The sequence below is a fragment of the Nycticebus coucang genome, chromosome 3, assembly GCF_027406575.1.
Source record: "Nycticebus coucang isolate mNycCou1 chromosome 3, mNycCou1.pri, whole genome shotgun sequence".
NCBI classification, from domain to species: domain Eukaryota; kingdom Metazoa; phylum Chordata; class Mammalia; order Primates; family Lorisidae; genus Nycticebus; species Nycticebus coucang.
The window spans coordinates 646,226-658,774 of NC_069782.1; the positions used below are offsets into that span (position 1 = coordinate 646,226).

Sequence of the window (12,549 nt, forward strand, 5' to 3'; positions counted from 1 at the left end):
TCTCTCTCTTCATCTTGCCCTCCCTGCTTTCAAGGCCAAACATCACAAAAAGGAACAAACTATGACTCTTTATTTCTCTAGTCTGTTACTAACATATTCTAATCTGGCCACAGCCCAGACACTGGATGACTTCTCTGACAGACAGAAAAAGCACTATTATAACAACAAAAAAAAAATCAATAAGTTTGGCTCGGTGCCTGTAACATAATGGTTACAGTGCCAGCCACATACACTGAGGCTGGCAGGTTCGAACCCAGCCCGGGCCAGCTAAACATCAATGAAAATTGCAACAAGAAAATAGCTGGGCATTGTGGTGGGTGCCTGTAGTTCCAGTTACTTGGGAGACTGAGGCAAGAGAATCGCTTAAGCCCAAGAGTTGGAGGTTGCTGTGAGCTGTGACGCTAGAAAACTGCAACAAGAAAATAGCTGAGCATTGTGGTAGGCGCCTGTAGTCCCAGTTGTTTGGGAGGCTGAGGCAAGAGAATTGCTTAAGCCCAAGAATTGGAGGTTGCTGTGAGCTGTGACACTACGGCGTCTACCGAGGGTGACACAGTGAGACTCTGTCTCAAAAAAAGAAAAAAAAAAAAGCAATAAATTTGACTACATTAAAATTAGTACCTTTCAGAGGATATTTTACAGACAGTTAAAGGATACAGAAAGGACTCCTACAAACAATAAAAATTAGATAAGTTAATAAAAAAGAGGGCAAAAGACAGGAGCAGTTCACAGAAGATAAACAAATACTCCATAATTAAGAAACACGGCAAATCCCAGCGTTACAAGCAGTCAGATGTGGGAGTCAAGACTGTGTTGAGACCCACACCTCCCACCTCCCACCCAGCAATTCCACCCCAAATACACAGCAGCTTGTTCCTGAGCACAACACACAGTGAAAATGTTCACGATAAGGCCAGGCATGGTGGTTCATACCTGTAATCCCAGTACTCTGGGAGGCCAAGTCAAGTGGATTGTCTGAGTTCATGAGTTCGAGACTAGCTTGAGCTAGAGCCAGATCCTCATCTCTAAAAATAGCCGGGCATTGTGGCGGTTGCCTACAGTCCCAGCTACTTGAGAGGCTGGGGCAAGAGAATCACTTGAGCCCAAGAGTTTGAGGTTGCTGTGAGCTATGATGCCATAGCACTCTACCAAGGGTGACAAAGTGAGACTCTGTCTCAAAAAAAAAAATTTCACGATAGAAAAACAGACACAGGGAGGGATATTCACACAAGAGCATAAATGCAGTGCCAAAAACAGATGAGCACAAGTTATAAGCAGCAATACAGAGAAATCTCAGTGACAATGTTTAGTGAAAAATGCAACTTGTAGGAAGTACATACAACTTATTCCTTTTATAAAGTTCAAAATGATTAAAACTAAAGGCTACATTTCTCATGTGTATATATACATAGATACAAACTGTTCCTTTAAAAAGTTAAGGGAAAGAATTTTTCTTTCAAAATTGGGGCTCCCCTGGCTAAGCGCCTGTAGAAATAGTGGTTACGGCACCGGCCACATGCACCAAGGCTGGTGGGTTCGAACCCGGCCCAGGCCAGCTACACAATGACAACTGCAACAACGACAAAAACACCTGGGTGTTCTGGCAGGTACCTGTAGTCCCAGTTACTTGGGAGGCTGCCAGCAAGAGAACTGCTTAAGCCCAAGAGTTAGAGGTTGCTGTGAGCTGTGACACCACGGCACTGTACTCTACCGAGGCCAACATAGTAAGACTGTCTCAAAAAAAAAAAAAAAAAAAAAGATTGGGTCTCCTGTGGAGAAAGGGTGGCTGGGTGAGGAAGCAGCAACTCTCTCAGCCACTATATGAACAAGGCCAGGGAGCCAGCAGTTGACGGGGAGGGTACGGCATGAGCCAAAGATCTGGTGCATGCATGGTCCAAACAAGAATGAGTGCAAACGTACACACCTTCACATCTCAAGAGATACTTGGCAACAAAGCTGTTTACATGTGCACGTAAAACTGGCAGATGGAGCCCAGCCTCTCCACACAGCCACAGGCCCTGTGGGCACCCCCTGCACCACCAAGATAAGATGCCAGCCACCGCCCTGACCTGAGGGACTGCCTGATCCAGTGAAGAAACAACTGAATCAAGACTTGGGGAAAGCATTACCTGTTATACGTAAATTCCACATCCATAGGTTCAAAGTTATATGCTTGTTCAAATTCTGGATTCAGTTTGAGAGTTACATCTTCTTCATGAATCTAAGAAAGAAACAAATTATTTAATTTTCATAACATTAGATTTCTTGGAATCATCTTTTATCTATATCCAGCAACACATCATGAAAAGTTTGTTCTTCAGTTTTGAGCTAAATTTGGTTATCTGCAAAATTAGCTGAAAAGGATCAAATTGTTATGCAATTAAATTACATACACAGGAGCTGCTATAGCAGAGCCGTGGTAGAAAGGTCATTGTGAGAGCCCTTGTGGTGGTGCAGGGGACCAGCTACCCTGGGAAACCTCCAGCTAAAACACTTTACATGTTCTTTAATGTTCAAGCAGGAAAGAAAGGAAATTTTTCAGAAAATATGGGATAAAAAATTAGAAGGAAAACCTTGAGCTAAATAAGGGGCTCAAATTCTTTTCTAGGTGACTAAGGCAGTTGGTTTCTTGAGGGCCAGGGCTGACACCCAAAAAGGGCGTCCTAAGCTGTGAGTTAAGCCCACTGTTCTGGACAAACCTGCAGCTGGCGGGTTCACTGGTGTTCAGGCCCCCCTCACTCTCAACAGGAGCCCCAGTACTCCTGAGAAGACAGACTCCACACAGGTCCCTAGGTTCTCCAGAGATCAAGAGAAATGAAGACAAATCCTTGACCAGAGGTCACCAAGCATGCAAAGATAATAGAAGTAGGGTCAGTGCAGGCAGCCAAGGACCCCGTACACTGATAAGACTACCTGAAGGAACAAACGGCATGGAAAATGGGAAGTGGCAACACAAGGACCAGATAAGATGAGAAACACCAGAGGGCAGCAGGGACGTGGCCTGGAGGCAGGGGTTAGCGCTGGGCACTGGACTGGCCAAAGGAGCCACCTCACCCTGGTGGGCACACAGCCCACCAGCAGCAGAGAACAGCTCCTCTAGGGACTGTCCCAACAGCTTGTGCCTTGCTGAGTGGTCACAGGAGGGACTGACATGGCTTTCGGGGACAGTTAATCATTCCAGATGTTGTCTTCTGCATATCACAGCAGCCCACATCACAGCTCTGGCCAGGAAATTAGATCACAGAGAACCAAGTACAGCCATGGTCTAAGACTCAAGAATTTATGATCTTTACTGTGAACTCCACAGCCCTGGAGCAGCAGCTTCAAGGACAGTGGACCTCCAAGGGGCCTGACCCCTCCAGAGGCCCAGGTGACTGCAGCCTCAGCTCTGGATTAGTCCCCTGGGGTGCTGGCTGCCCATAGCCAGACTGTGAGGCTCAGGAACAAAGGGTGGAAGAGGGTGGAGGGTGGTGGGTGCCCCACCCCTATGATCCTGACTCTACTGCTTTTGTGATTTTTGGCACCCAGGGCCTCCCTCTTGGCAGACCCGGTCTACTCTTTGGAAGCCATGATGGTCACTTGGGCATTCTGGGCTCCTTGTGCCACCTTGGTTAACAGCAAAAGTGAGCTATGCAGAGCCAGTGAGTGCAGGGGGTCCTGCAGCACAGGCTGAACAGCTGCTGTTATGCACAGGGCAGGGGTGCCCATTGCACAGCCACATCACCAGGGAGTGCAAGTGGGAGGCACAGGACTGGGGGACCAACTGCAGTGCTGCTTAACTTGGAGAGCCAGGAACAGGCAGAAGGGGAATCACTAATTCTAACGCTGGTCTCACCGTCAATTGGATCAATTCCTCTCTCACATGCTAGATGATGCCCCCCACTCCTCAGATGGTGGTACACAGCAGTTAACTTTTGGATCAAGTCCACAGCTATAGGCAATCCAGACAGTCCCAGAGTGCCCGGAAAGAGATGCTCCCAAGACTTGGGATCTAGAGGTGGTATAGTGGCAAGATTCTGGACATGACCTTTGGGAGAAAGTAGGGTATTTGCTGCATATAGATAAGCATAGGAGTTTGTGAAGGTTCTTCACAAGGTCAAGTACAAGAAGAAGGTGGTATGCACTTTTGTGAAAGAAAGATGCTTTTGTCCTGGCTCCCAGAACCCAAGCCCCCTTTTCATAGTGGGATCGTGGGCTCCAGTGAGCCTCCCCAAGATGCAAAATGTGTCAGGTGAACCTTGTCCTGTGGCTGGAGCTCATGTCGTGACCAGTTAAGGACTCTAGACTTTTGGTCAGAATCCAGCTGCCCTGGGCACAGGGATAGAGGATCCTAAAGGGTGGCCAAAGCACGGGCATCTTGCACTGAGACACAGCCCTGCAGCTGTGCTAGTTTCTGTGTGAGGTTAAGGGAGCCATGTCCCCAAGACCAGCCCTTACACTTTTTTTTTTTTAGTGGTAAGATAGGACTTTTATTAGAATTTAGAAAGGAATCCAGAAAAGCATCAGAGCTTCTGGAAGGGGGAAAGAACTGAAGAACTCCCTCCAGAGTCTCCATGTGGGCTCTTCTATCTAGGGGTCTTCAGACCTTACACTTTTTTGCTGTGATTTACCCAACAAACTCTCCCTGACCTCTGTTCTCCAACCCTGGCTTTCTCACTTCAGGGCAATTGTGGGAGCTGCCCACTAGTCTCAAAACAATGTTCCTTTTGCTGCTACCAGACAGTACAGGCTTCTTATGTGCAGTGAAACCCTAACTGCTGTAACTAGCTGTGCGGCCTAGCTGAGGAAATCCACTCTCCAACTGTGAGGCACCAGCTTCTATGGCACTGCTGAAGCCCTTCATGCCACCTGAAATGACCTTCCATGCCCTTCCTGGACACTACATTTTTGTATTTTGGTCATTTAAGGTCATCTCAGATGCCACCTCCAGCTCCTCTTAAGCAGACTGAACTTCCTTGCAGCAAAGACATGCCATTCCCCTCACCTCCACTGCCTTCCCCTCTGCGATTTTTTACCCTCCTCATCACACTGGAGGCAAACGTGTCTCATGAGTCACTATGAGATCTCTGAAAACCTGCCAAGATTATGTCCTCTGGGAAAATACCACATTGTAAGAATTGAGCCACAGCGTGAACAATGGATTAAGGTGCAGAAGGGAGCGAAGGAGGTGGGAAAGGCCAGAGGTCGCCTCTTCTCTGGATCCTTTTCAGACTCTGCTAGATCTTTCAACCCTTTCTCCTGCCAGGGCAAAGGCTTCAGCATTTTTCCTTTTCCTTTTCTACATTAAGTGATGAGTATGTCTTCTACTTGTGCAGATCCCAGTGCCATAATGAGGATGTGAGCAGTAAAAATCGCCCAAGAGCCGCAGGTGCCACATGCAGAATGACCTGGAGCACCAGAGTTGGGTGAGCCAATAAAATCCCCTCACACAAGCATCAGAGCTGCAGACTCTCACATGTATTTTTCCTTCACAGATTCCACTATGCTAACTCTTCCAGAACATGCAGTGCCCAAATTTTACTCAATGCAAACATCACAACTGAAATCAAACTTAAAAGGGAAATATGTTTTACATGTTTGAAAATTATAGTATTTTTTTAAATATTAAGTTCCCTTTACGTATCAATATTTAAAGATTCACCATAGCTCTAAATTTTCCAAAATATAGCCAACACCCAAGAGAGCAGTTTCTCCAAAAGAATAAGCTGGACAGGATGTTTACCTTTCCAACTGGTTAAATGGTTTCGCTGAGTGTTAATTCTTACAAAGAGAGTGTCCTCTTACCTCAATCACATAGCCGATGTATTCGATGACATGTCCATTGTACTCTTGAGTTTTTAAAATCAATTTATCACCTAGTTAAAAATATATTACCATGTGTAGAATCAATACAAAATCGTAAATTTCTGTACTGTGCTATACTACAAAATCCAACCCTGAAGACTTGCAATAAAACAAACACTACTGGGATTACTACACTGCCTCACAATGTAGATGTGACAAATGTGCTTGCTGTACTAAGGTTGCTGATCAGGCTTTTTGTTGTTGTTTGTTTTTTGAGACAGGGTCTCACTATGTCTCTGGTCTCCAACTTCTGGGCTTAAGCGATCCTCCCTCCTCGGCTTCCCAAGTGCTGGTATTATAGGCTGAGTCACCATGTACAGCCTGCTCAAGTTTTTAGAGAAATTCTAACCCAAAGGAAAAGGAAAGGCAATGAGATAACACAACTGCAGCATGACTGCAGTGGTCCCAGTTAGAAAATATTCTTTTCCCTGAGTGGTTTGTCTGTTAGTCTGCCCAGGAGAACATGCTAGGTAACGCGCATACCTGCATACAGAGAGGGCCTGCTTTCAGCTAACCCTGGGACCTCCAAGACCAGCAAGTCCCCGTTCCTCTTTAAGGTGATGCCACTCATATTATACTCTTTCAGTTCTATTTCTGCATGAATCTCCTCAAGCCACAGCAAAGTTGAAAACTTCTCCTTGTAATTTGACATGTTCAAAAGCTGGGGAAAAAACACGCAAACATTAGCAAGTCAGTGAGAATAAAGCAATACATCAAACACATCCACATCCAGGAAATCTCAGCTCTGGGGTTAGAAAGTCCAAACTGCCTAAATTCAAGGCAAGGTGATCCAAGGTCATATAGTTCATGAGTGCATCAGCACATTCCTGGCCTTCAGCAGGGGTCTGCAGGGCTGCAGCTAGATAGCTCCCCTCTTCAATGCCCACATCATTGTCAACCACCCCGTTGTTGTCCTTTTTCAGGTCTTCTGAGGTCGTTCTGGGAAGGGTAGAGTTTGGCTGCTATAGACATGTGTAAAAAAAGAACAGAACTTCCAGGTCTTGACCAGATGAAGCAATGAGGACCAGACTTTCCTTCCTACCAAAAATAATTTAAAGAAGAATAGAGAGAGTGGAAACATAGTTTATGGTGACCATTAAGTAGCTCAGGATAGTGGCCCTGAGATTCAGGAAACAAGCTCCATGGCTCCTCAGCTGTAGTCTAGACGGAGTTCTCAGGCTGCAGCACAGGGAACCAGAGAGACACATGGCCCCTGAGTTGAAGAGATGGAGCCATTTCCATCAAAACAAAACAAAAAAACAAAGGAAGGGTGTGAGACCTAAATCAAGAATTACTCTAGTCCCACTCAACACACAGGCTTACAAAGTCTCACTGTTTCTAGCTATGGCCAGGCCAGGCCACCCTAAGCCCAGTCCATCTCACTTGCTTCTAAGTAACTTGTGTCCCATAACAAAACTCAAAAATAATTTTAGGAAAACAAAATATTCAACACCCAGCATAGTGTTGGGTGTTGAATTGAGAATGTCTGGCATCCAAACAAAATTACCAGGCATCGGTGAAGAAGAAAAGTACAACCCATAATGGGAGAAAATGCCACCAACAGAAATAGAACAAGGGATGACACAGACACGGAGCTGGACATGAAGACAGCTGTCACAGAGGCACGGGGAGGACCTGGCACGGTAGGTAGAGATACGGAAGACCCACAGGGAACTCGGAGACACGGAATTACAACATCTGACAGAAACACACTGGAGAGATCACATGCTACAGAGAAAATATTGGTGACTTGAAGATGCAGCAATACAAACTATCTAAAAACTCAATGAGGAAGAAAGACTGGGAAATAAGAGCAGCCTGTGAGCCTGAGAGGAACCGAGGGAGGCAGCAAAGGCACCTTAAGATGGGAAGGTTGCAATTTCCAGATTTGAGGAAAACTAAGCCAACACCCCCAAGAATCCCAATGATCCCCAAGCACAAGACCTTGGTGAGAAAAACAAAACCACAGCATACTATAAATTAAATTTCTCAAAACTGAGGATGAAGATAAAATCTCAGAAGCAGAGCAGCTAGAAGCCAACATACATTATGTGCAAAAGAACAGAGAATAAAATCAAAAGAAGAAATAATGAGGGAAAATAGAAAATACCAGGACACGAATGACAACAAAACATACCAGATTCACAAGAACAGTGAGGGAGGAGCTCAGGAGACTCACAGCTGAGAGCTCCACATGGAACTCGTGCTGGGAAAACAAATGGACCCTTGGCTCCTAGGGGAGAGAAAGACTAGGGCAGAGATAAAGAAAAGAACTACCCAGAAAACTGCAGAGAACTAAGGAGAGATTTACAGACAGAATCAATAAAACCAAAAGTTTGTTCTCTGAAAAGATCAACAAACTTCTAGCTAGACAGACTAGGAGAGAAGACTCAAATTACTAAAGTCAGAAATAAAAGGACATTACTACAGATTCTACTGAAATAAAAAGGACTATGAGAGATTGTGGACAGTTATATACCAACACCTAGAGGAAATGGACAAATTCCCAGTAACAAAACCTGCCAAGTCTACACCACGAAGAACTTAGAAATCTGAACAGACATGTAATTACTAGGGAAATTGAATCAGTAATCAAAAATCTGAAAAACAAAAGTTCTGTATCTGATGGCTTTATAAGTAAATTTCTACCAAACATTTAAAGAATAACATACTAATAATTACCTTCCAATTTCCAAAAAATTAAAGAGTAGGGAACACTCCTCACTTCTTGTCTGAGGCCAGCATTTACCCCATATCAAAGCCAGACAAAGACACAACAGGAAAAGAAAACTTTCAGACCAATATCCCTTATGAACACTGGTGCAAACATCCTCAACAAATAAAAAACAAACTAGCAAACAGAATTCAGCAGCTCATTAAAAGGACTATGCACCATGACCAAGTGTGATTTATTCCTAGAGTACAAGGATGGTTCAATGTACATAAATTGTTCAATGTAGCACATTAATAGAATGAAGAAAAACACATGATCATCCCTAGAGATGCAGGCAAAGCATATGACAAAATTCAACACACTTTCATGATAAAACACTGAAGTAGGAAAAGAAGACAACGACCTTGATATGATAAAAGCCGTATGTGGAAAACTCAGTGTGAACAATACACTCAGTGGTGAAAGACTGAAAACTTTTCCACTCAGATCAAGAACAATGCCACTTACTCAACATAGTACTGGAAGCCCTAGCCAGAGCAATTAAGTGAGAAAAAGAAAAAGTATTCAAACTGGAAAGAAAGAAATAAAATGATCTTTGTTTGCAGATGGGGTGATTTTAGATGTATAAAATCCTACAGAGTTGGGGCTGGGCGCGGTGGCTCACACCTGTAGTCCCAGCATTCTGGGAGGCTGAGGTAGGTGGATTGCCCGAGCTCATGAGTTCAAAACCAGCCTGAGCAAGAGCAAGATCCCGTCTCTAAAAATAGAAAAACTAGCCAGGTGTTGTGGTGGATACCTGTAGTACAGAAACACACTGAGGAGGCTGAGGCAAGATAATCGCTTAAGCTCAAGGGTTTGAGGTTCCTATGAGCTATGATGCCACAGCACTCTACTGAGGGAGACATAGTGAGACTCCATCTCAAAAAAAAAAAAAAAAAAAACCCTACAGAGCTCACAAAAACTGTTAGAATAAATTCAGTGAAGTACCAGGATACAAAGTCAAAATACAAAAATGATCTCCATTTCTAAACACTAACAGTGAATTATTGAAGAGAAAAGTAAGAAAGCAATTCTGTTTACAATAGATAGCATCAAGAGCAGCAAAATATGGAGGTGTTAATTTAACCAAAGAAGTAAAAGGCTTGTACAGTGAAAACTGCAAAACATCGCTGAAAGAAGTTAAAGACAACATAACAAATGAAAACACTCTCATGTTCATGGACCGGAAGACTTAATAGTTACTGCCATCTTCATGTTCAGTGCAATTCTCATCAAAATTCCAATGACTGTTTTTCAGACATAGAAAAGCCCATTATAAAATTCATACAGAAGATCCAAATAGCCAAAAAAAAAAAAAAAAGCTGGAGGACTCACATGGTCAAAATTTACTGTAAAGCCACAGTAATCCAAACAGTGTGGTGCTCCCATTCCTTGAGTTAAAAACTCACCTCCTGAAACTGCCTGCAACTGCCCCAAGTAGTTATAAATTACCCTAACACTGCCGTCCCAGACCCTATAGATAACAACGCACAGCCAATTGCTAATCAGTGTTATCCAGGGGTCCTCAAACTATGGCCCGCGGGCCACATGAGGCGGTGTGATTGTATTTGTTCCCATTTTGTTTTTTTACTTCAAAATAAGATATGTGCAGTGTGCATAGGAATTTGTAGTTTTTTTTTTTTAAACTATAGTCTGGCCCTCCAACGGTCTGAGGGACAATGAACTGGCCCCCTGTTTAAAAAGTTTGTGGACCGGGTGGTGCCAGTGGCTCAAAGGAGTGGGGCACTGGCCCCATATGCCAGAGGCGGCGGGTTCAAACCCAGCCCTGGCCCAAAACAAAACAAAACAAAAAAAAAAGTTTGTGGACCCCTGCATGTAAACCAATGAGAATTGTGGACAATCGTATCAGCCCATTCCCTGTCCTTTTTTTGATTTTAAAAACCTGCTTATAACCAAGGGCAGACAGAGCCATAGTCCAGGTTACTTGTGCTCAAGTCTCCAGCTGGCTGTCCTCATGGTGGCTCAAGTAAATGCATTACGATGTATTCTGTGCTTTGGCCTCTTCCGTTTAGGTCATCAGGCACCAGCCAATAAAACAAGTTTCCCATGGGAGACACCCTAGTCACAGCAGGACAACTATGAAAGGGAGGCCCCAGCGCAGGTACACTGCCAACCCTGCACATCTGGCTCTGCTCCACATCCGTGAGAGCAGGAGTGCCAGCTGCTCTTGTGCTGGAACCCCAGTTTAGCTAAGGGCTTTCAGAATCACTCAAAGCCCTATAGAAAGCACCCTCCTGAAGACAGTGCAATGATCTTTCCTCTGTCACAGTTAATAGACTTTCTCTCTCCTGGACCTTCCTTCTACAGCCACTGCACTCAGAAGTGCCATCATCCATGCAGGTCCATCAGGGCCACTACTTCCCTGCAGCCCCATGACATCATCTGTACCTCAGAACGAAGCAGTAGCCCAGTGTAGGGGAAGGAGAGAATGCTCTGGCAAAGGCTGACCCCTGTATGAGGCTGACGTCCCAGCCTTGCTCCCGACCTTCAGGAGAGGCCTGTGTTCTACTATTAGTCAGTGCTGCTCCCAGTCTTACTCAAGAGTCCTCTTTTCATCAGGTCCTTTTTTTTTCCCCCAGACGGTTTCACTCTATGCCCTGAGTAGAATGCCATGGTGGCATCATAGCTCACAGCAACCTCAAACTCCTGGGCTCAAGCAATCCCCCTGCATCAGCCTCCCAGGTAACTGGGACTATAGGTGCTCACCACAATGCTTGGCTAGTTTTTCTATTTTTAGTGGAGATGGGGGGGTCTCATTTTTGCTTAGGCTGGTCTTGAACTCCTGAGCTCAAGGAATCCACCTGCCTCAGTCTCCCAGAGTGCTGGGATTATAGGCAAGAGCTCAGCTCCTCTTCTCAGAGAGAATTCCTGCCTGTTCCTAGTGTGAAGTTCTGTCACGGGGGCAAAGCAGCTAAGAGGCTGGAGCACCTCTTGCCCTTAACAAAGGCCACCTGGTCTGGAGGAGGGAGGCTGGGTTGGTGGCAGAGCTATCCCCCAGCCTGTTCCCTGCCCCAGCCCCCACAGCCCCACTGCATGACCTGGAGGCTGCAGGACACCTCTCAGCACAGGGTCTGGGGCAGAGGGGCTGCTGTGGGCAGGTGGTGGAGCCCAGACATTCCAGTCCCCTGTGGTAAAAAACAAACAAGGTCAGTTCTGAACCCAAAAAGGGCTTTTCCTGCTTTTATCAGAAAACAGTCAGAGTGGTAGGAGGCAAACATTCTACATAGCATCAAACACTTTTCCTACCTCAGCGAGTAGTGGCTGAAAAGTCAGGATGTCAATTTTTTGCTCCACACATTTTTTAAGTCTATCTGGAATGGGATACTGTGGAAGAAAACTGGGAAGTTGTCGTCTTGAATTCCTTAAAAAATAAATTCTGAAGTTAAAAATGATTCTTAATTACTAGGCATTTTATACATATCACAGTTTGACTTAGCCTTTTCTATTTCAGAAAGACCAAAGTTTATCCAAACACTGAAAATAACTAATACAGAATGACTACCCTATAGCAGTGGTCAGCAAGTTTCATCTCAGCTTTGGGACCCTCTCCTTAAATGGCCCCCCGCAGAGCCCCTGCTTTTGTGGACAGAGGCAGATGCAACTGTTCTGGCTTCACAATAGTGATGGGGCCCCCAGGAACCTCCTAAAACCAGTAAGCTTGTCAGCGCTTGGTTTTAACCTTCTATCAGCTGAGTTCTCCCTGCTGAACTTCTAATAAAAGATGTTGCATCAGCACTGTGCCTTGCCAGGGCACAAAGCCACCTGCAAAAGGCTGCTCCGTCAGCGCCATGCCTTCAACTTGCTTTCCTTTGTTTTTTAGGCCTGTAATTTCTGGGGGAAATCTGGTCTCACCCTCAAGCTTCCACCTTTCCCCAGAAATGGCTGTTGGAATTCACCAAATTCCTGGCACCAGCAGGATGAAGCACATCACTGCCACAGGCCAAGTCCCACAGGGTAGCAGGGAGGAGAAAGGG

At 45.1% G+C, this 12,549-nt stretch overlaps 1 protein-coding gene across 1 annotated transcript in view; it reads right to left on the minus strand.

Moving 5' to 3' along the window:
* Window positions 1-12,549, minus strand: part of MOV10L1 (Mov10 like RISC complex RNA helicase 1) — a 58,374-nt gene that overhangs the window by 29,914 nt on the left and 15,911 nt on the right. The window contains exons 9-12 of the mRNA XM_053586548.1: window positions 11,822-11,936; window positions 6,325-6,502; window positions 5,782-5,852; window positions 2,127-2,218 (exon numbers count right to left, since the gene is read on the minus strand). Coding sequence (XP_053442523.1) covers window positions 2,127-2,218; window positions 5,782-5,852; window positions 6,325-6,502; window positions 11,822-11,936 — 456 coding nt within the window. The remainder of the gene's footprint in view (window positions 1-2,126; window positions 2,219-5,781; window positions 5,853-6,324; window positions 6,503-11,821; window positions 11,937-12,549) is intronic.